General features: G+C 37.1%; 1 protein-coding gene across 3 annotated transcripts in view; it reads right to left on the bottom strand.

Moving 5' to 3' along the window:
- Positions 1–24,439, bottom strand: part of LOC117295722 (28S ribosomal protein S11, mitochondrial-like) — a 47,967-nt gene that overhangs the window by 2,039 nt on the left and 21,489 nt on the right. For all 3 annotated transcript variants that reach the window (XM_033778440.1, XM_033778441.1, XM_033778439.1), the window contains exons 2-6: positions 21,539–21,878; positions 7,346–7,476; positions 5,690–5,715; positions 2,220–2,294; positions 1,491–1,556 (exon numbers count right to left, since the gene is read on the bottom strand). In XM_033778440.1, coding sequence (XP_033634331.1) covers positions 1,491–1,556; positions 2,220–2,294; positions 5,690–5,715; positions 7,346–7,476; positions 21,539–21,870 — 630 coding nt within the window. In that variant the 5' untranslated portion in view covers positions 21,871–21,878. The remainder of the gene's footprint in view (positions 1–1,490; positions 1,557–2,219; positions 2,295–5,689; positions 5,716–7,345; positions 7,477–21,538; positions 21,879–24,439) is intronic.

Here is a 24,439-nt window from a genome sequence, read left to right as displayed (position 1 = left end):
GCAACAAGGGTGTTTTTCTTCCATTACTTTCTTGCAACTCGATGACCAGTTGACATGGTCGAGCCACATTTTCACAGGTTTGTTATTTTATGCAATGTTGGGATACACCAAGATAAGTCTTTTACAATTATGAAACGTGTTCCATGCTTATAATTTTTAATAGTTTTAAAACACGTTGAGGTCATGCTCTGGAGGAAGTTCTTGACATTATTACTGTTTACAACCGCTTATGTACACATTACTCCATGAACCAAACTATTAGCCGATACCATTGGTGTCACATGACTTGGCACCGAGCCAGAATTATCTTGGACTTCAGCCAAAAAACAGATGATAAATCAAGTTTCAATAGGCCAAGCGTTATCAGTATTTTCATAATTGCATTGACACACGGCACTCAAAAAGGAACAAATACATACTACAGCATTGGGGTTAGATAATCTAACAATGGCACTTCCCTTTCAATGTGTTACAAACAGGACATTGTCAAATAGCAGCATTCATTCTCAATTATTATCAATTTATGAAATAAATAAAAAATAAATTATATAAATACCATACACGACACAAAAATAGCGAGGGCATGGTTATGCCCAATCAACTTTATACACCATTTCATATATATGGCACTATATTTAAAGTAGAAAAAAAAACCTGTCTGCTTAGGATTATAAGATAGTAAGTGTAGATTGTATGGATTTGATAATATTGTCTTTGTACGGTTTTTATTTCCTGGTAAACGTAGTTTAAGGGACTGTATATTTTTGGTAGTCACCTCTTAAAACTGATGGCAATAAAAACCTTCGGTTAGAAGCATATCAGCCTTGTTGGGGTATGGCAGACGTGATAGGAGTGTACTGTTTGGTTTGGGTGTATACATACAAATTTACCCAAACCTTATAGTGTTGTAGCATTGTGTCCACCATATCTCAAAAAGGCTTATAGCAGCTCTCGATAGTATAAAATTATTTTGAGAAACATTTCACTACAAAATAATGTGGTTATAATGTGAAAAGATATCAGTTTTTATGCCCCAAAATTTGAAGCTGAGAAAGTAACGCTTCTCAGATTGTGTATTCCTATTAGAGATTATTCTTCCTGTGTGGACATATCCGCTCCAGATTTTTTGCAATATATCTTGAAAGAAACTCAAACACCTTTTGAAATTCCGTTTTCACATGTTAGTTTCATTGTATACAATGCTCATCTTCAATTCTGACATGATTAAACCAATCGAATGATTCCATAAACCAAGGTTATTCTTTGCCTTTAAGCGCAAGGCCCAAATCCAGATTTTTCTTGACCTGCCCAAAATCCTCCGCCCTCTACACACACACGCAAGTGTGTAAACACCTGCGATCGAGGACCCTCCTTTGTTTAACTCTTTGTGATAGCAACCGTGGACCCATTGTCCCTTTTGTTTTAGGTCCCCGGTTTGAACAAGGATACAAACCGTACCCACACAGACCCCTTGTACCCTTCAAACTCACCTGTCTACCTGGACCAATACCCTTCACCATGATTCTCACTGTGTTCAGACCCTTGTCTTTTGCTTTCTGAAAAGAAAAAAAAAATAACATTAGAATAAAGAAAAAGAAATAAGAAAGATAAAGACAAAATTTGGTAAACGGGCGACACCAAAAACTCTATTTGAAAGAACTCTGGTTTTCAAAACATTTTCTGTTTTGCGAGAAGTTTTTCAATTCAAATCAACGGTTCTCTACTACGTGTACATACAGCAAAAACATAACCAGTACAGTTAACATAATGACAATTATGATCAAGTGGTTAGACTGAAGGACTTGCAATCATGATGTTCTGGGTTCGAATCCTACTAAACTAATTGCACGTTGACTAGAACCAATATTTTCAAGTGCAGTTTTGGAATCACAATTTATTTATTTGTGCAACATAATCAAATATGCAAACCCAAGTTTGTATGAGAGAGATTGGCTGTTGGCATCTTGGTGTTTATATATCCCATCCCATTGTGTGAGTTTGCCGAGTTCCCTTGAGGGGAAGATCATCTAAAAAAAAACACTTAAAAAAAAACAACAGTGGGTATACAAAGTACAAAAAGTGAAAACATGCCCAATCTTTTCTACTTTCTGACCCTTTTACAAGAACTTTATATCGGTAAAAACAAACTTATGAGAAAGATAACTTTGAAAGTTTTCTTGTGGCGAAATATCGAGTGAAGCTAGTTTGAATGTACTCACAGCAGCTATTGCAATGCCTACGGTCTGAGCAGCTATTGTTGTTCCTTTCTTTGCATTCTTGAAGCCTTCAGCTCCCTGAAAATAAAAGTAAAAAGAGAAAAAAATGATAAATCAATTGAAAACAGACAATATTTAAGACACACATCACTTTCATGTCAAGGATGATGTTTCAGTTGTCTAGTATTTTTGAGAGGTGTCAGATTATGGCGTCACACATACACATGTATTTCACACCATTTTATTTTACTCCAGATAATAGGTTTTTTATTTGAACTCTGATTTATGTCCCTAACTTTTTTGCCCACATAGTGCATGGCTTCTACTTGCACTCTTTTGAGAAATGCATAGAAATGTTGTTGAATGGAAAAAGAAAACACGAGATGAATGAAGGAGGCTTTTAACTCAAGAGTTATTGGTGAATCTATGAAACTAGAAACTAGTACTGACGTGCATGCATGCATGCATGGGTTGGTGCGTGTATGTTGGGGGGGGGGGAAGGTGGTAGGAACGAGGTGCTGGTTTGATATTGGCATTGGAGAGAAGGAAGGAAAACAAAAATCAGTCAAGCAATTAAGCCACATTCAAATCTCATCAGGTATAAAGTATTTAAACAAATAATAAGATTTGGGTTTGAGGGTATGGGATGATTTAAGTCCAAATTTGTTTCGGTTATTTATTTTTTTTTTCAAGGAGGAAATTGAACCAGGTCGAGCGAAAAAGCCACATAGTGATTTCATCATGAAGAGTCCCTTTCAGGCATGATGATTCAAAAACATAATATGAGGAAAGGTGGGGTGGGGGGATAGAAAATGGCTGTCATAAATTTAATATGGGTTGATCGGCTACAGATTGATGGGCTTTGCCTTTCAAATCTGAAAGGTTAGTAATTGCGATTTACACCTTCTGGTCACACTTTCCTCCTTGCCAAGAATTCCCAAGGGGGGGCTACCTGATTGATAACAACTCTTCACAACCATTTTTCCAAATAGGACGGACGATGAAGACGATCCTGTAATACTAAAATATTCTCATAATTCTTCTTCCCTCCCCACTCCTTTTTTTTTTTTTTTCCTACTGGCGACTATATTTTATTCAACCATAGCTGACAAAGGAAGCGTAAAATGATTGTCGTTCTTCAAATGAAACTTTAACTGATTGAAAGAAGCTGGTCGGGGGATTTAAAAACGAAGATAAAAAAAATATCAAAATCTGACCACCCGTCACAAATTAATTTCTAACATTATCCCCAGATGAATTACCCCTCTTTTAATTTTTTTGTAATATTGTTTTTTTTTTTTTTTTTTGGGGGGGGACAGGGGACCAGGGGGTTGGGGGGGGGGGGGGGGCGTTATTAAGAGCTTCAGCGTAGGTCAGGGATGTGATCCCAACACTATGCTGTTACTGAGATGGCAATTATTTCTATGAGTAAGCAGTCGCTGACAGTAAAAGATCCACCCACCATAAATTGCACTGGCTGGCCAACACAGCCATATAGTTCTTGGCTGGTGTATCATCGCGTCATCGGTTTTTAACACTGGCCCCAAGAAGCCAATTATATTAACTAGGTCATGGGATGTACTCTCTCAACAACCCCCCCCCCCCCCCCCGACCACCCTCCTGACATTAGATGTTCCGACATTCTTTTCATGATTCTGACGCCATTTCTTTGATGTACTGTGCAGCTATTTGTGGTGTATTTCAGAGCGGGCGGAGTGTGAGAATTCTTTGTGTAAATTTAAATGTGGCAGCGTATTGCTTGCCTGATATGATCTCTCTGTTGTTCATTTATAAATTATTTCAATTTCTCATTTTGCTTCGGTTATTTTCATCTCATCTCATTCTATGTTTTCATTAATTTACTTTTTAGAATTGGCTTAAAAACCCACCATTTTTTGACTTTTTAAAATCTATTTATTTGTTTGGCCCTTTAAAAATAATTTTGTTTTTGTTATTACAAGTGCCATTAATTTGAAGTATTTTTTCCAGTTTTGATAATTTATGCTTGTATCTAAGTTTATTTCAATTAAATTTTCTTTGTTAAACAACTTTTTGGAATTTCCTTTTTTAAATTTTATTTGTATCAATTTTTAGGGGGTTCTGACATGTCGGACATGTTTGGGTCAAACGTAAACATCCTATTTCTTTTGACTTTTTTTAAAACAAAAACTCATCATTCTATTGTAATATATCATTTAGTAAATTTGCTTATAACTTTTTAAACATTAAATTTGTTTATAATATATTTCTGAATTTTTAGTTGTATTTTAGTTATTCATTTTGCTTGTATTTATTTTATATAACAAAATATTATTTACAATGAATTTTTGTATTTCTTGAATTAAGTTTTTTTTGTAATCTTCATCTACATACATTGTTTACAGAATACACGTACTTTTGGGGTTGCACTTATTTATTTATTTATTTATTTATTTATTTATTTACCTATATAATAAGGGGGGTCAGGATTTGACATGATATGGTCATACCAAGTGATTACAGAAATACCCAATCCAATATGAGCTGTATCCACTTCCAACAAGCAAGAGTGCCAAGTGTAAAATCCAATTTGGTTGGGTGATTTGCCGTGAATATGAGTGAACCAAAAATGAACTCCGCTAAGCTGGAAGCAAACCAACTTGACCTCCTGGGTGTACTATGTATGTGTAAATTCAAGAACACTTTACCAACTCTGATCGGCTTAGGGTGTGGGTGGTTGTTTGAGGATAGCCGAGGGGGTGGGGGGGATTGTTAACAAATATTGACACAGATACATATTCATGAATTAGTAATGAGGATTATGTCATGGTGTATTTTACTTGGTTCTATTTTTGTTGTTGTGTTCTCAACAATAGGGCTTTTAAATTAATTTTAATTTTATATCTCATGAATAGGACTATATATACACGAAGGGGTCTTTTACCATGTTAACTAATACTGTCAATTTTTGCACTTTATGATTTGTTTTTAATGGATCTTCGGCATAAAATACTACCTTAACCTACAAAAATATATCTAAAGCAAGATAAGCAAATTGGCTTATTGTTTCTTGATTGGTTAATTTTGAATGTTTCTTGCTTCTTGATTGGTTAATTTTGGAAGATTCATGCTTCTTGAGTGGTTAGTTTTGAACAACACTTGTACGGCACTTGTGACATTTGCGCCTAATGTCCAAGCTCTGAGAGTCCACGTAGCACCAACCTTAACAGTGGACAGTGTTTGACCTCAGCGAACATGGCCAAAGTCTCTCAAAATAGCCACAATGAACATAAGTGAGTAGACCCTTACAATGGCCGCCTTTGCTAAAGACAAACATTGAAAAAAGTGAAACAATGCAAGGGTGCGCACATGTTTCAGCCACTGATACTATGAAAGTCTTCTTTCAACCTCGGTATAAGGGCGCTGCTTGATGGGCTTGTTACGCACCATACGCAAGGAGTCTAATAAGATGGAAAACTTAATATAATACTTACACATGTACTTCTTGTAAAGCTCCGCCCTGTTTGTTGGGGGGGGGGGGAGAAGAAAGGAGAAACAGAAAGAGATGAATTGATGACAGCTGGTCTGTGTTATTGTATATCGACTCCCCACGTCAGCTCATCATTCCAACATCGCTCTAATGCGTTCTGACATTTGAATCTTTGACCTGGGTATTCTGGGGTTTTTGTTTTCAGACGCAGGCAACATATGTTACACATTTCCAGTTGCGGGGTTGGTACAAGTAAATGTGATATCGGCCAGGGAATGGAAGAGGAGTAGGTTGGTAGGGGGGAGGGAGAGGGAATTGTAGAATGTAATTACCTTTGCTATGACGTCAACATAATTGAGCGGGAAAATTTATTATGGGAGTGTATGCTGAATGTTTATTGTAGAGGTTTAGAATGGTTGGAATGAATACTGTGGCATTTTTGGAATTCTTCCTAAAGGGAGGGGGAGCTCTACATGTATGTGTATACAATTTTGATTTAAAGCAGACGAAAGAAATGAAAAAACCAAACAATGACAGACAACCAATTACAAATATGAAGCAAAGTATGACAGCGTTCATCCTGCAGACAATATTATGTTAAGAATCAATATGGATAGAAAGAAATTTTAAAAGTAGAATATAACGATCCACACGAACATACCTCGAAATTTCATGGTTTTCCTTTACTTTTCGAACTAACACGGTCACAGCAATTTTATGGAGTCAAAAGCTTTCCTCCAAAAAATGCTGTGCCATGTTAGATGTATAAGGAAAACCATGCAATTTCGATGCATATTTGTGTGGATTGTTATGTTCTACTTTTAAAACATCTTTCTGACCATATGCATTTTATAACAAACGGTTTCAATGCTTAGTAGACAAACTCGCCCAACATGTCCTTTTAAAGGGAAGAAACACGTTTGGTAATTACTCAAAACAAATATGAACTTAAAAACTGACTCAGTAACGAGCAGTGGCGAGCTGCTGGTACATAAAACATTGTGGGAAATGACCCAGCCTGAAGTAACGTAGTTTTTGAGAAAGAGGTAATTTCTCACTAAAATAATAAAAGACTTCTAGCTAGAAGTCTCTTATTCTTATCTGAAAGCACACAAATTCGTCCAACAAGGGTGCTTTTTCTTTCACCATTTTTTCGCAACTTCGATGATCAGTTGAGCCCAAATTTTCACATGCTTGTTATTCTATGCTTATGATGGGATACACCAAGTTAGGACACTGGTCTTTGACAATTACCAAATGTGTACAGTGCCTTTAAGTAAAGATTACCAGCCGCATAAGGATTCTAAAAAAGTTTTAAAGTTTACGTTTAATCAAAATTTTGTTTCCAAAGATATGATGGATATCACAAACAAAGCGCTTTACTAATATCACTTTTGAAAGTTAGTGTAGTTCAAACTTGTATAGCTATTTTATCTTAAGCGATGACTAACTCTTTTAAGTTTAAATTTAATAGTCTGCAATGTGGAGGGGAGGGGGGGGGGGGAGTGAAATGCCGTTAAAAAAAAATAATCAATCCAGAACAGCATGAGAACAGATGTTCATATAGTTATGTCCATGACAGACGGACATGTACATGTTTGTTTATGTTATTGAATGATAGCTTTAAATAAACAAACAGGGGAGTATTTCCTAAACTCACGTCCTGTATGATCCGTCACATTGATGTGCGTGTTGTTGTAGGTCGCCTTTATATGAATCACGGGCAACTCGTAGAAAGGGATTCCCCCAAATATCAGGCTGTCTGTCGATGACGGTTGAATGTAGGTTTTCCTGCAAATTAGAAAAACAAAAACAAAAACATTTGAAACAGTTGTGTGGTTTTTTTGGTGTCCTCCGGATAAAAGGAAAAAGAAAATAATTATGCATTTATTCCGGTAGACAGTAGCAATCGTTACCATCTGTGCTAGAAAGAAAAAAAAGTGAATAACTGAATGAAAGACACATGGGATTTTGGGGTAGGCTGTTGTACCATGGCACTATAAATACTATATAGCTACTATTTGAGACACCCAACACCTAAAGCAGGCGCCTTTTGGCGATATAAACATGGTGAGGAGTGTTCGCAATCTTGCCAATCGTGAAACAGAACCCAAAGACATGATAGGCATTGTTGAATTTTTACAGCTTTTTCAAACTTATTTTGATTTTTAAAATAAAAATGGCATAATGACTGAGAATAAAAGATTTTAAAACCCTGCAGGTCCATGGTTGTGCAATAAAAGAACCTTGCCTTCAGCTCGATCAGTCCTATTACATGTATCACACCACCACAACCCGGCTTTAAAAACAATTTCAAGACCTTGCCGCCACTCTTTTATTCTCTCATTAAATATTCCTGAAACCAGGCTATTAAATGCTTTGTTTACTTCACACATGGCCAGTGCAGTGTGCATTTTTCAAGCTTTAGTTAATAATTAACTTTATAATAGCAGGGTACCAGCACCAAACCTGTTTTCATAAAATTGTATGAAAATGGGCAAAAAAAACAAGCGAGGAACAACCGAGTGGTGTGCAACTTTTTGTTCCACAATGAATTTTGTTTGTTTAAAGTACCGTAAAAATTCTCGTCATGTTTTTAAAGTTACATTTTTTCACAAACATGTAGATCTGTCTTTATGAAAAAAAAAAACGAAAAAACATGCAACCCCCTACCCCACAAAATAAGTACTTATTAAAAAAACCTTGAATAAATCTTTATGTTAGGCCAGACAATACATTTTCTTTCCAACCTAAAATTCAACTACGCTGAATAGAAACCTAAAATCATCAGTCTTGAAAAACAAAATACGTCCATCGTGCAGTTTTATTCAAGATCTTGTTTGAACTCAACTAAAAAAATGCGGGGCGCAATTACAAGAAGCCCACAAGAAAACTGAGAAAAAGCCCCAAACCATGCGTCAGCTGACATTTTGAGCCTTTGCAGATAAAATGTCAACCGACCGCACTTGTGGGTGTTCACACCCCCAGTTTGCTTTCTTTGTAACACTAGAGAATTACACTGTGTGCGGAAGGCAAAACCCAAGAAACAAGTGGATTAAAGAAAAAGGACTTGTAAAAAATAAACATGGTTGGTGTAAAAACATGTTCTATAACGAAAGTTATGAAATGAAATTAGTTATTTTTGACAGCTTGAATCATGTCTAGTTATATTTAGACCAGTGCTTTAGTTGCTAATAAGCCTGAATGCCGACATGTAGCTCAACATGTTGATTTAATTTTTTTCCTTTAACTAAAATTTTATTTGCAAATGTATTTTTATTGTACTTTGTGCAATGGCAAAAAAATGACAATAGTAACAACGACAAAACTGGGGGAGGGGTTGTCAAAGGCTGTGAATGACTTAAGCCCGGTTCATACTTTCTGCAAGTGTTTTGTTCGAAACGAATTTGACGTCACATCTCTGTTTTGCTGCAAATGTTTTGGCAGAACTCTTCCCTATTGTTCGCTGCGAATTTGTGATCGAACTTGCATCGCATTCACATACGCAGGAAATATGAACCAAGCTTTAAGAAGTGTTGGTTTTAAAATGTTGTCATCTCCATTGGAATCAACATTTTTTTTGGGGGGGTGGAGATACTTAATTCAGCAATCACTTATGATTATGATAATTTGTTTATTTTGATTTTTGTACAGAAATAAATGTTGAAGAGGGGGTTGTTCTTACTGCACGTTGCATCTCATCAAAGGATGTCGCTAGATACACTGTGAACGTAGGATTCGTACTGACACTAGCTACTATGCAGTCTTGGTGGTCCAGTGGTAACTGGTAAAGACATCTACAATATACGGGTAAATGTCCCGAGTTTAAATCCTACCCAAGTACGTAATACAAATGTATGCCTGTGAATTGTTCTTCACGTGACTCATGGACAATTCTGAGTATACAGTGCTTTACACCATGGGTATAAAACCTAATAATATAGCATTTGATAAACACATAAATGTTGATAATACTACTTAAGGCTGAGGGACTAATGGGCTGAGGAGTGGGTTACTTAAAATGTAGCCCTTTACCATGTTAACTAAAACAAAACTTCTGCAACCCCTTATCAATAAAACAACACTGTAGGCAACATTCTGGTTCAGCTGTCAAGTATGTCATGTGCATAAACTGGGAGGGGGGCGGGAAGGAGGGAAGCTAACCTCATTAACCTCAATATCGGTCGCAGATACATGAGTAAATCTATCATCAATGCACAGAACGGGGTTGATGAGCTGCCGTTGTGACTGAACGCTCCTTTCAGCAGGCAGCGAGTTGCTGCTTTTAAGACAGGCTTGATGATTGGGGGGGGGGGGGGGGGGTAAAGCGTGGCGCCTGTGGACCCAGGAGTCCTTATTGACAGTTCTTTAATGCATCTTGTGCAAACAAAAGGCCTGATTTTCTTTTCAAAGCACTCTCTTAGAGGCGCATTCTCTGAGGGATTATTACCCCAGGTTACAAAAAAATTAAATAAAAATATTGGAATATGTAATGTTTGATCCTGGAATGATTAGACTGATCGACTAACATCGTAAAATGGTTAATAATTTCATTTTCATAAACTAAACCTAAAGCCTACGTATTTGCGTTGGAGTGTACTTATTACGCAAAACTACGCAAACATCAAGGTTCCACATGGTCTGGTTTCCACGCTCCATATGGTTGATAACAAACAGTAGTTCATAATTATAATGAAGCAACATCCCGATGGCGCTTTTCAATTACTCCATTTTGTGCACGTGCATTAAACAAGGCTCGATGTAATCCTACAGCAGCCTTCGCCAAAGAAAAACACATCAACCCTTCCAAAAGAACTCCCTCATCCAAAATTCATAGAGTATATTAAAACCAGGCCATCTGGTAAAATGCATACATAAATAAAACGAATGGGTAGGTTCATCAACTTTGCCAGGCTGCACTATGGCAACGTCTGTGTACATGTTGGTCTACAAAACAAAACACTTTCTTTTTCTAAGTGGAGACCGATATTTTACAAACATGAATTTTAAAAGAATAGCAGCTCTATAAAACTGGGCTGTGGTTCTTTAAAAATTGATTTTTTTTTTAAATAGAGCTACAGTGTAATAACAAGAACAAAGATAAAACAGCTCTTTTTTTCTTGAGGGTTTAACACCAAACTAGTATTCAATGATCCTTTTAAAGGCATAAATTCTTACTTGGTGACAAGTAATGGGGAGAGGTTGATGGTATAAAACATTGTGAGAAACGGCTCCCTCTGAAGTGCCATAGTTATAGAGAAAGACGTATTTTGCCACGAATTTGATTTAGAGACCTCAGATTTAGAACTTGAGGTCTCGAAATCAACCGTCTAAACGCACACAACTTCGTGTGACAAGGGTGTTTTTTTCTTTCATTATTATCTCACAAGTTCGATGACCGATTGAGCTCAAATTTTCACAGGTTTGTTATTTTATGCATATGGTGAGATACACCAACTATTACCAATAGTGTCCACTGCCTTTAAAACGATTTAACCCCCCAAAAAGAGTACGGAAATTGTAAATTAAAGATACATGCTGACACTAAGACAGTCTATGTGGCTGACCAAACAGGGGAAAAGAGTTCCACACGTGCAAACTTGACACCTTGTTACAAATGTTTAGCCTCATTTGTGGGTAAATTGATTGCCTTAGTTTGGTCAGGAGGTTGTTATAAACAAAGGTTGTCAGACACTCAGCAGTTGGTTTGTTGTGGTTTTACTGGCATATGACTGGCGACATTAGAGTAAATTGAATGTGAAAAATAGGCCGCCTACTTAACAAGAACGTGCTTGGACCAGGTAGACTATTTTTTCACAGTGAATAATCTGGAGCATGAAAAAGATACGATTTCCACAGGTATTCATGGGGTTTGTTAGCTGTTCATCAGCCATAGTTTTACTTGTTGATGTTGTAGGCCTACTGGCCTATTGAATATTTTCCAATACGTGCAAGTAGTATCTCTGATTTTACAAATATTGTGAAGGTATTTTAATTTTTAATTCAAAATACATACATGAAGTACACATAATGAGCGTAATATTAATGCTTCGACCATCACATGGTAAATGTTGTATCGATGAACTATTCTTGTGATAGACCATCACGTTGAATAGGTTCATGCAGCTGGATGGGATGGGTTTTATTGTCATTTATTAGCAAACAAGTGTTAGTATAATGTTTGACATCACAACCAACATTAGCTTTGAACTTCATTGTCAATATCAAAAACATGTGTGTCCACAGCGCTGACATTTCAGCGAGATCATCAATCTGTTTTATAAACACTGTATGGTGCTTGCATACATGAACATGTCTGAAACACCCAAAAGAAAAAAGTCTCTGACTTGAACTGGTCTGTGTGTCTTCCTGCAAAATAACAAAAAATCATTTCCCTTTGGGATATCTTGCACTAATTAAAGATGAAGTCTGGTACTAGCCTCCCGAAAGAATAAAAACATTCCAGTGGTGCTTGTCTAATATCCTTGGAGAGCCTAACTGTAAAAAAAAAAAAAAAAGAAGGGAAAAAAAACGCTCAAAGTATTTGGGTATTTTTTAAAACCATTAACCGTTTAACGATAATGATAGTAAAAAGCTAAACCTTCAAATAGTAGTTGCTGAGGTGCTGTAGTTATAGAGAAATGAGTAAAACAATGTTATTAAAATTTGTTTTATATGCTGAAATAATCTATGTGACTTGTTTTACTCATTTCTCAAAAACTACAGCACCTCAGCAAGTAATATCTTAAGGGAAGCTTTATAATATCATCTCTTCAAATTGTGTGAGTTTAATGTAAATCTGTGGACATTGTGTTTTGTGTCCTACACAAAAAAATATCTATACATAAGTATGCAGACCCTTTAAAAGTCGGGATCATACTGTATCCGCATCGCATTCTGTATGACAGCTGTAACATGAATACATGTTGCATCTTTCCCATAACCTCAGACCACAGTGGAGCTTCCTTAGGGAGCAGGTTAAATATTCTAAAAACCCCAAACTTCTGTTCAAGCAATCAGTGAGACTTGCCCTTTGACCCGACCCCTTTGACCCCTTAGAACATCAGCGAGCCTGGAGTATTTTTTGTGGGCCGCACTCTTTTACAACATCCTATGGGGCGCCGTCTGTCAATTAATTGTTTGGCACTTTTAAGGCATGTTTTTACCATGGTTTATAGCAATTAGATGTAAACCATAGAAAGTGTTGCCAAATCCTTTTTATGGTTTATATACCAGTAGTATTTGTTGTGTGTAGGTTTATGGTTTACAAACCATGAACATGCAATGTACATTTATAAATTATGGTTCATAAACCATGGAAATTTACGCATCTTGAAAACATAGTTTATAGACCAGAAAATTGAAGCATCAAATTCATGGTTTACAAATCATGGTTTATAAACCATGAAAATTGGGTCATCTTAAAAACATGGTTCATAAAACATGAAAATTGAAGCATGAAAATCATGGTTTATAAACCATAAAAATAGGAGCACGAAAATCATGGTTTAAAAATTATGGTTTATAAACCATAAAAATTGAGGCATTTAAAAAACATGGTTTATAAACCATGAAAATTGAAACATGAAAATCATGGTTTACAAATCATGGTTTATAAACCATAAAAATCGTAGCATGAAAAATGTGGTTTACAAATCATGGCTTATAAACCATGAAAGTTGAGTCATCTTGATAACATGGTTTATAAACCATGAAAATTGAACATGAAACTATGGTTTATAAACCATGAAATCGTGGAGGCATTGTAAAAACATGGTTTGTAAACCATGAAAACTGAAGCATCAAATTCATGGTTTATAAACCATGAAAATTGAGGCATCAAATACAGTTTACAAATCATGGTTTATAAACCATAAAAAAATGTGCACTCACGCCCCATAACATCCTGGTGTATTCACAGAGGGATCCTTGTTGAAGACGGATGAATAACAACATCGCTTGGCAAAGGAATGAGGACAAAGATTGAGGAAAGTCCTGTTCTATTTGGCTATAAATCTTCTTCCTTTAAAAACAGTTAAAGGGGAAATGTTGGTTTTTGAGGTGGGGGGTTTCAATTCTGTCCAATGCTTCAAATTTTTAGTCTGACCTACACATACATGTACACACCATAAAACAGGGAACCTTTTAAAGTAAATACGTGTGGGATTTTTCTCACTTGAAATATTGGCTACATGTATACACTAAGTACATGTAAGCTATATTTATATCTATTTCAGTCATAATTAATTGAATTTGGGTTTAGAAGGTTTGGCTCTTTGCATATATGTGAATAAACTGTTCGATTTCAATAAGATTTGTAGTTGGGCATCTTGCTTTGCCAAGCAATCGCATTCTCTTTAAAATGAAAATGGAATCATCAAAAGCAACCCAATGTGTTGTACGTTGTATAGAAACTGAACATTATCAGAAACACATGTTTTTGTAACAACAAAACAGAACAAACAAAACATCAGGAGACCTTGACATTGTGAGGTAATAACAAAATATCGTTTCTTTTAAAAGCCTCATAAAAATATGGATGTGATATTTTTGTTTCTAGATAAAGTACTGCCGCAACTACGTATGTGTAGTTCTTTGGCTATACTACCTAATAGCTAACTGTGTATGCTTTTAATCTACACAGTGTTTTTTACTGTGTTGAAGTTTCAGTATTAAGTTTTATGGTTTATGCAAAATGGAGCGCAAACTCACAATTTGTTCAGTGGCGTTTCACCACACCCTCTAGCTAGTGGCTTCATCAGACTGGAAACTCATCACAGCTGGTTTTCTCCTTTATAGTTGCTAGATTTGTGTTTAAAGTTCTTTGTAATTATGATTTATGAACATCATTATACAAAGGAATGTCTGCAAAGTATCTGCAGCACAGAGCTGTGCTTGTATATTTGTGTGTACGTTCACATGTGTTTCCTCAATCCTACAACTGTTTAAAAACTTACGTTTGTTGAATTTGATCCCCCCCCCCCAGACAAAAAATAGTGGATCCACATAAACTAAGTGTAATAACCAATCACAACGGAGTCTTCAACCATGCAACAATATGAATGCTATCTTAAGTTATTCCATACATAATGTAAATAAACACCATGTTCTATTTTTGTCATCAAGGCCCAGAGTTCTAACCAACTTCACTTCCGCACGGCCCAAAACTCAAGGACAGAAAGAAAAAATAAATAGGTCAGCTCCTGTTTGAATCCATTGACATATTTACAAGATATCAGACATTTGCAGACATTTTTTTGCTCTTAAAAAAAACTGGAGAAACTCTCAACATAGTCTCCCGTCTACAGTACACATGTACCTGTATCTCCCAAGAGGTATTGGTCAGGCCTGGAATTTCGTTCTTTGAGAGGGCAAGGCCGATTTCATTCTGCAAAGGGCACTGTCAAATGTTAAAGTTTATGGGAAACTTCTAAAGGGGCACCAAGGCCAAGACCAGGGGCACCAAGGCCAAGACCAGGGGCAACAAAGGCCATCGCCTCCCTGGCCTCTGTGTATTACATGTACAAGGCTTGATTGCTTACTTCACTGAAATGAACAAGGTTTCTATACCGGTACATTCTTTTTTTAAAACAAGTTTGTTGTTTATTTCTCAGCAAAAGAAAGAAAAAGAGAAAGGGAACAAATGGATGTTCCACAAGTTAAATACATTTAGAAAACACGATTTTGGTATGAGAGTTTGCCCAATTGGATTGCAGTGTAAGATACTGTTAGAGTGCCTTTTCTTGTTTTTACTTTTATTATTAGGGACTTTTCGTTTTCGACGACGGATGGTTCTGCGACGGTTGTTCAGCTAAACGTTGTCGTTTTCAGCACAACGAAGATTCATCCAAAGTACTGTCGTAGAAATTGAGGGACGACCGTCCTCAAAGCCGACGCATGCGCAGATTACGCCAAATGTCATCTTACCCGTCGCAGAACCATCCGTCGTCGAAAACGAAAAGTCCCTATTATCTTCAGTACTACGACGAGGGCTAACAAACTCACTGAAGTTACTCTGGGTTTGTAACCTATATGAATGCATATACAATGTACATAAACATGGGTGAGTAGGCCTACTTGTTTGTTAAAGTTTTGGTTTCAGCGAAGCAAATCTGTATTATAAATACTTCTTCTTAATTTTTGTATGCGAATCGAAGGCAGAAATGTGCGTGTATTGGCATGCAGAAATGTGCGTGTATTGGCATGCAATTCGGGACAGCTCAATATGCTATGTGTTAGCATTGGGGGAACCCAGCTACGTATACATGTAGGTTACATAATGTAACCATAGAATAGTGGGGGGGGGGGGGATATAGACACTCATGTAATTGTAATGGTACTACCATTCATTTCTTGAAAAGAAATACTAATGGATTTGTGATTGTTGGCTAAAAAAAAACTAAACAATATTTTTTACACACCATGTACATGTACATGTATGGCCAGTCGGACTTGACTAATTTTATCATTTTGTAGTACACAACAATCTCCAGTCACATGATACCCAGGGTTGTCTATTTATAGCCAGGTACCATTACCTTCCCTCACATGACTTGGTTTGTTTTGATGATCTGTTGTGTTGTGTCACACAACTGCAGTAGGCCAATTAAAGTTCATACTTAGGACCCAATTTCATAAAGCATGTAGTGTAAAAGCACAAAAACTTGCTAAGCACAGAATAGTATTGCTTAGCAGAAACAGGCTACCAGCTCAAATTACAGTCAGTTTGCATTGTTGTGGCTGGTGCCTGACTAAAATTTAGCTTAGTATAGAAATGTTGTCAAGCAGTCAAGGCTGCAAAATTTTAAATGTAAAATGACAACCTCTTTAAAGCAGCGCTACAAACTTTTCCAGGGTCAACTAAGGTCATTGAAATCTTACACTGATGGGAATATACAGTGTACAATGTTTTCATTCTGCTAGTGGCATGTGAGAGGTTGGCTAGGGCCAAATAGCCCACAGTGGGTGAGGCTGATGCTAGACCTTGCTATGAAATGCCAATGGAAGGTCAAGGATTCTCCAGGTTTACTCTTACATCTAGAATTGCTCAACAAATCTTTCAGAATGTAAAGCAGACTATCACTTTCACATTGGGGTCAAGATGTTTTTTTGGCATACATTGTACTGTATTGTACATTACATGTACTACGTATGCATGTACTATGTACATATGACACACTTTACCAACTTGGGGGCCTAAGATGGCACAACCAATTCTTTGGTTTCATGTTGTCAGAAAACAGAATAACATGTTTTTGTTTTTGTCAGTTTACACTGCCTGATGACAGACTTGTATTTTTGTTTGGATGTTTGTTTCCCCCTTCGAAGATCAACTTATAAACAATGTTCTAACCTTAAACCATCCTTGTGGTCAAAATAATTGCCAAGGAATAAATGATGGATACCTTGACATTGATGTATACATGTAATGTATGTGAACACAGAGGTCATAGCCTCCATTGCCCATTGTCTTGGCCTAGGTGCACCTTCAAAAGTTTCCCAATCCCATTGACATTCACTTCAGATTTTCCAATGGCTGAAAAATATCGATGGATCAAACAAACTTCAGTTATGAATGAGCGTATCCCAGGTTAATGATCGGTAACAAATTTGCAAAGCGCTGACAAATGTTGACCATTTCTTCAAAAGAAGACACATTCTTACAAATATTCTTTATACCCGATGCAAATTTAACATCTGCAAAATGTACTAAGACACATTATTTTTTCCCCTAACTTCAACCCAAGAAAAAACCTACTTAAATCAAAATGTGATAACTATAATTATTGCTCTTATAAAAGGTCACTGTGCAAAAGGTAGCTAGCGTGGGCCACTGTACGATGTAGGGCCTATGTGAATGCACTCAGCCAAAATCAAACCTTTTATTGGATTCTTTGATTAATGATGACACGATGATTAATAACATTGGAAGCGAGAAGAGGGGAAAACAAGTCCCACGGATGCAAATTGCCAAATCCAATTCTCTATTTTTTGTAATACTCCCTGAGCTTTGGGAACAGTAGTCGGCACATTCATAGAGAAAACGAGAACACGCAAAGTACGGGACAACCATTAACCAAATGCAATTTGAATCTTTTTTGATGAACTACACGTGCCTCGTACACGTATGCTATGTACACGATGTGACAGCCACCATGATAAATTGGGAGCTCCTCTCTGAATGTAGTGCAGCAGCATCACAAAAAAACCACACCATTACACACTCTCTCTGCTGCAAGGATGGAAATGGCTGAGAACACTGCCCAAATTGTTGTGCTAACTGTTGCAGGAAAATTTGCTTTAAAAGCGTATTCCACAGGTTCCAAGAAAATTAGGCTGCCGTCTCCCACGTTCAACACTGATTTGCATTATTTTCGTGCAGTAATCACTGGAAGCTTAGCAGGCCTTTTTGTGTACTTACGGTAAGCAGCACTATGAAATTGGAATCGTGCAGTTAGCACAACATCGGCCGTTATCAGCTCTATGATATTTGACCCATTTCACAAGGAGTGACACAAACAGTTACTAATGGTCAAATATAGCTGCACTGGAAAAACAACATTTTAAGAAAGGATTACCATCTAAGTAAACATGGATAACTTTTCACACCCCAAAACACTTAAATCTGATAAGCAATTCATGCATTAAATAGTTCACCAATTTCTTAGGGCTAGTATTTGTTCACCAATACTGCAGCCAGAGATGCAGTTGGTACCCCCAGTGTCATATCACACTTCATGTACATGTACATGTAGATAAATTGGACCTTTCGTGTGAGAATGCTCCGACAGTTTTTTGCTGTCTTCTCAGTAAGATTCAGTACGATCAGCTTTTACATGTACGTTGATAACAATAATGAACATACATTAAAATGTACATTTACAGACCTTGTGGGAACATTAAGGAACACATTTTAATGCATCACTTATTTAGCACATGAACAGAATACCAGCTGACAACTCTCTTGAAATTGGAAAAAACATCATCAGGCCCAACCGGTCTTCAGTCACGCAGATGCTTCGAACATGTCTGCAGCAGAGACAATTTTTACAGTCAACGCGGAGGCGGCCAACTGTACAACAAGCAGCAAAACTGGAATTCCTAAGATCTACTTTTCTAAACAGTGTCTCCAACAATCGTCTGGAAAATGAAATCAACTTAACATGCTTAAAGGAGAATACGTTCCTTCTTGGAGATTGCCAGGATCAAGCCATGTCACGTCCTTTGTGTGTTTCGGAATAAAGATGAATAAGGTCCATACTACGTGTACATACATGTATGACTTGCTGTAGTCACAACTGCTTTAAATTTGAATTGCTCAGACTACAGAAACAGTTGCTACACTGTACATCATGTTCACGTGTACACCATGCCTCATGGAGCAGGGCAGTCCTTTGTAACAAGTCTAAAAAAATATTTTATTTAATACTATCTAGCAACTCATCAATCGGAAAGCAGGTCTGATGGCGCCAGCCTCCCCCCCCCCCCCACACACACATCTACATGTAGGCACCAGTTAGATCAAAAAGGAAGAAAACAATCCCAAAGTATTCAGGGAGGGCATTCACAAACGACCCACTTATCCCTGACCTTTAATATTTTCCTTCCCAAATTGTCTAGTGGTATCCTGCGTCCTGTAATGAACGGCTCGGATGGAGTCGTGGCCTCAAACTCAGCTGTTAAAAGAAAGGGAAGATGGCCCTCCCTTGACTTCTGCAGGCACCTTCCTATTTACCCCGGTGTATCTCATTAGGCATCTTCCTTGGGATGAACATCTCATCTCCTGTTTTGCTGGAATGGAATTCTCTCCTCGCTTGTTGGCGCTTGCATGCCCTGGTGAAAGTTTTAGGATTCTACATGTAGGTCTGAGGGTTTTAAAGGAGCTTTAACACATCAAAGGTCACATTGCCTTAAAATTAGGTCTTTACAGGTCAATCTGGGGACAGCTACACATGTGGGTGCATACCTTGTCAAAAAATGGATTTCAGTAACATTATTCTTTTATACCTGGTGGGTGGCATTGAGGTTTTAGGGTTGAGGAGCGAAAGGGGAAAATCTGCAAAATATACATTCCGTTGCGCATTTACGTAGGTGTGCCAGCATTTTGGGCATTCTAACTCTTGGAATCAATTCCTTCCCTAATGTAAACACCACTCTACAGTGTATGCCCCTCCCTGCTCCAGGTTGAACAGCAAAATATTTGTAAAAAATTGCAGTTACATGTATTGCAACCAACTTGAAAGAGCTATGTACGCTCCACTTCTTGGGTCAAACTTTACAGAATGTTTTTCAGCTTTTGGAAGACTGGTTTCAGCCAACCTACATGTACAATACATTGTACAATGTACATCCCCAGACTGTACAATGGGGTGCAAGTACAATAAACTATTTGAAAGACATTTTATGTAACATTTTAAAAGATGAACTAAACTCTGCCAGCACTATTGTACATTGTCATGTATGGATGAAAAAATGTTTTACAATACCAACCGCAAATTTACATACACCTGTACACTGTTATAGTGCTCTACGCTCATTGAAAAGTACCAGTTTATAGCTTTGGTCCCAGAAAGGCGTTTTACACTACAGTGTGTATGTTTATGTGTTTGAGTACGGTTGAGCACTGTATCTGCCTTGTGCTCATGTTACATAGTGTTAGCATTTTCCATACGCTGTGGAATAATTTATCACTGAATCAATTTAAATCTGTCAAAATATAATTTATATTACCTCAGGTGTGCTTACTTGGCTTTATATTAGCAAGAAAATTAATTTTCTTGTTCATATATTATTTTAATTATCTTTTAACATTATTTTCCTTAGGCCTGTCAATCTGTCATGATTTCATGTCTGTCCATTATTTTATCAACTTCATCAATCAAGTGAATGATTTCATTTGTAAAAATAAAGCACAGTAACATTTTGCACAAAATGTATCAGTTACGAATTGTATTAAGGATTTATGCAATTATGAAAGCATTCAATATATTATCAGCAATCAGAGTGCACATAAGTTCAATTTATGTATAATTTATGAAAAATTGCTTGACAAAATTGCTGTAATGAAATGAGTACATACACTCAGAATTTTATAGAAGATCTTGATCAAGGCAAAAATGATAATGTCCTGCATTATGTGTTCAACAGGTAAGACGGTCAGAAGATAGTCAGAGCATGGAGGTTGAAGAGCAGCCTATACTAATCCAAACGTCGAGCAAAAATAGACACTTCTCAGAACAGAACTTCTCAAAACAGATTCAATTACATGGTACCACCACGAAACCTTAATACACATTATGTACACACAATTATATTAAACATTCAGCAGTAAAATTTATGTAGGGAAAAGGTTTCCATAATCAGAGAGATTTTCAAGTTCATCAGAACATCTTTTATAGACAGATTTGTTTATTTTCAGGGAACTTTCTGCAGAATCAGTGAGAGATGGCAGCTCTGCAGTACATTAGTTTTATATTTAACATTTTATAAGTTTCTTTAATTCTAAAGAACGCTCAGTAATTAGGATTTCTTTCTCAAGATTCTACAAGACACGGCTTGTGCAAAGTTTACCATTACCACTCCATCATCAAAAATTAATTCTTTTTTGCTTTGTTTTTTAAGTGAAATCAAATTTCAAACAAAAAAGACAAACACCTACGTGTAGGAAAGAGAACAGCCAACTGCTGATGTCAAAAGCTGGAGCAATTTCAAATCCAAACTGTATGGGACATTTGTGTTTACATCAAGCCCTTTAAACCAAACAACAAGATGCTATTTCTGTTTTTGTTTTTACGGACCATTACGTGGAGAATTCCTACAACGCACACACATCAACAACAATCATACTGCTTACCCAATGTCCAGGTCTGCCAGCATACTTCCATCTTGATCTGTTTCTGCCGTTCCCTGAGGGCCATCTGACACCGAGGGCCCCTCGACACTCAACCTCTCCTCTGCACCTGGCGAGGAGGAGCTGGAACCGCTAGCTTCAAGACACTGCCATTCCCAACGCTGGAATAATCGCACTGACAGCTGGTACCAGCCTGCACGTAGAACATCAAGCCTGGCGGGGCTCGGGCACTGGTGATTGGATGCAAGCAGCTGTAGCTTCTGATTGGCTAGTAGGGACGGTGATGTCATCCGCCTCCATGATGCACCGAGGAGACGTGGTACGATGCGACTCATTGCACACTCTGGGGGAATGAAGCAAGAGGATAATAATGACATAATCTACAAAGCTGAACTTGAAGGAATTTAATCTTAATTACAGCTTCCTCCTCCGAAGAAAAAATAAGAGTAACACCATCATCTTGTCAAAGTCACTCATTCGTGTCTCATTTTAAATGTTCATAGTTTTTCTTCTTAAAACACAGGGTTCTTCAACGTTATAATGGCATTGACACCAGCCAGAAGATATCTCAACAAACACTGTACGCACATTTATGTATAAACAAAAATTTGAGCTAATGTATCTATTTTTTTTAATATTGCCCATCAATTAAATAATGTATTTAACTTATAAAATGCCTACATGTTCAAGTTCAAGGAATTGTACCAATGCCATACAATAATGAGAAGAGTACATTATTTAAAGAATATTATTGGATTTGTACCCTTACACCATGTGTGTAAGGCACTGTATTCTCAGTGCTTAGATGACTCATGTAAAAAATATATACAAAAATGGTTACAAAGTAAATGCAAACAGACAATCCTTTCAATGATTGCTGAAGACAACATGACAAGAAGCGTTTCAGATGGAAACATGGAGGACATTCCAACACCAAGAACCGTTAACAGAGAAGGCTTTATCGTTAACAACTCTGTTTACATACTTTATAGACAAAAACTGAATGTTGTTTCTCCATCTGTGCCATATTTAGTGTGCATACAGTTTTGCTTCATGCGTACTATGCAATCTACTGTATAGTACTAAAATTACTGTACATAAGAAAATCTACAAAACTCAAGCCAACCGTGTTTTACATTTGACAATGAACTCTTCCTTTAAGACATCGACCTTGCCCCAGCGCCTTTGAATGTTTCTCCTTTTCAGTAAAGTGTGCCTTATAAATGCTGTAGTTTATTATTATTATTATTATTAAATACCCACTCACCTCCCCAAAGATACCCACCCACGTTCCTGTTTATTAAATCACTCGAAACTGTTTCTGGTTTGTTTCAACTTTCCAGTTAGTTCGGAGAAAAGGAGAGATAAATTAATCCAAAGTATTTAATAAAAATAAAAACACCCACTCAGATCGGAGCAAATGAAATTATTAGGAACGAACTACAAAAAGTCAGTGAATATATTTCACCCACACAAGAATTATTGACGAGTCGCCACAGACAGCTGGACTGGTAGAAGCTCATACTGGTACATGTACCAGTATGACATCCTCACCCAAATTATGACACAAGCGGCAATGATATTTGATTTGTGACATTGCAACTTCCATAATTGCCCTTTTCCCAAGAAATGGTCCATCGCTGCGAAATTGGATTAGTTAGAACGTTTTTTTGTTGTCCTGCATTATGTGAACGGAGAAGAGGACAGGGTGACAGCACACTGACCTTTCGCGCTAAATATATCTTTGGATTTTTGAAACTGTTCTCCAGATTGTTTTTATCCTTATAATATACCATAGAACCTGTGAATAAATTTAATTTCAAAATAAGGTAAAGGTTTTGAGATAGTTCCGAAAATCTGGAGCGGTTATGCCTAGATGCAGAAAAAAAAGAAATCAAAAGTCACCAATACTGTGGATAACCCAACCCCACTTCTTAAACTTTAATAACAGGTTTAACATTGTGTTTCTGGGGAAAGCACCCCCTCCCCGAACTCACCCCGCCCCACTAGTCAGATTATACAGGGCATCAGCCAGCTTTGAATCTACCCATGTGTACAGAAGAACACTGATCTTAGTTGTCATATCACTTAGGTTGATGGTCACTATCATCAAAACTCAATTTACGGCAAACCAATAGCCCCCGCCGCCCCCCCCCCCCCCCTCTCCAGCCCCAGGTTATAACTTAAACCTCAAAACATTGGGCCCCATTAAGTGCTATGGCAAACTAATTTGTCAGGACCAGTTTTGGAGGGAAAACAAGGGAGATAAAAACCAATCACTCTAAATTTTTAATGCTATGATTCACTTGGCCTAAATTATGTACAAGTATCCACTAGAGGCTGGCACTTAATAAAACTCATTTTGAACAATTAAATTGAAATCTTACAGGTATATCTTGCCAATCTGAAACAAAGTCGCTGTACAATAATGTCTACGTACTTAAAAAAAAAAACTTCATTTAAAACAAATTACTCTCCTTCATTAAAAATCTGTAATATTAAAAGTTTGTTTTCCCTGTAATGGTGTCGCGGCTGAATAGGCAGTGAGAAACCCAAGCATGCTATTGACAGTGACCTCTAGAGTACACATGATTTATCATCCCTTTCCCAACCCAATCTAATCGCAGCTACTGTCCGTCGGCATATTGCTTTTTCATTATTGAACTAAACCCTCCTACTGTCTGACCATTCAATATAAATCCATTGTGGTTTTGAATGATAGACTTCACCAGCATGCAATCATGTGGTGAATGCATCTACACAGTACACAGTCAACCCTCCTACTACCTTACCATTCAAGATTATCTACTGTGGTTTTTAATTCCAACTAATGCCAGCCTGCAATATGATATCACTCGGTAAAGGCATACCGTACCAAAACCAACCCTCCTACTGTCCAACCAT

Source organism: Asterias rubens, chromosome 10 (genome assembly GCF_902459465.1).
Source record: "Asterias rubens chromosome 10, eAstRub1.3, whole genome shotgun sequence".
Taxonomy (NCBI): Eukaryota; Metazoa; Echinodermata; class Asteroidea; order Forcipulatida; family Asteriidae; genus Asterias; species Asterias rubens.
This window is presented reverse-complemented; position numbering and strand designations above follow the sequence as displayed.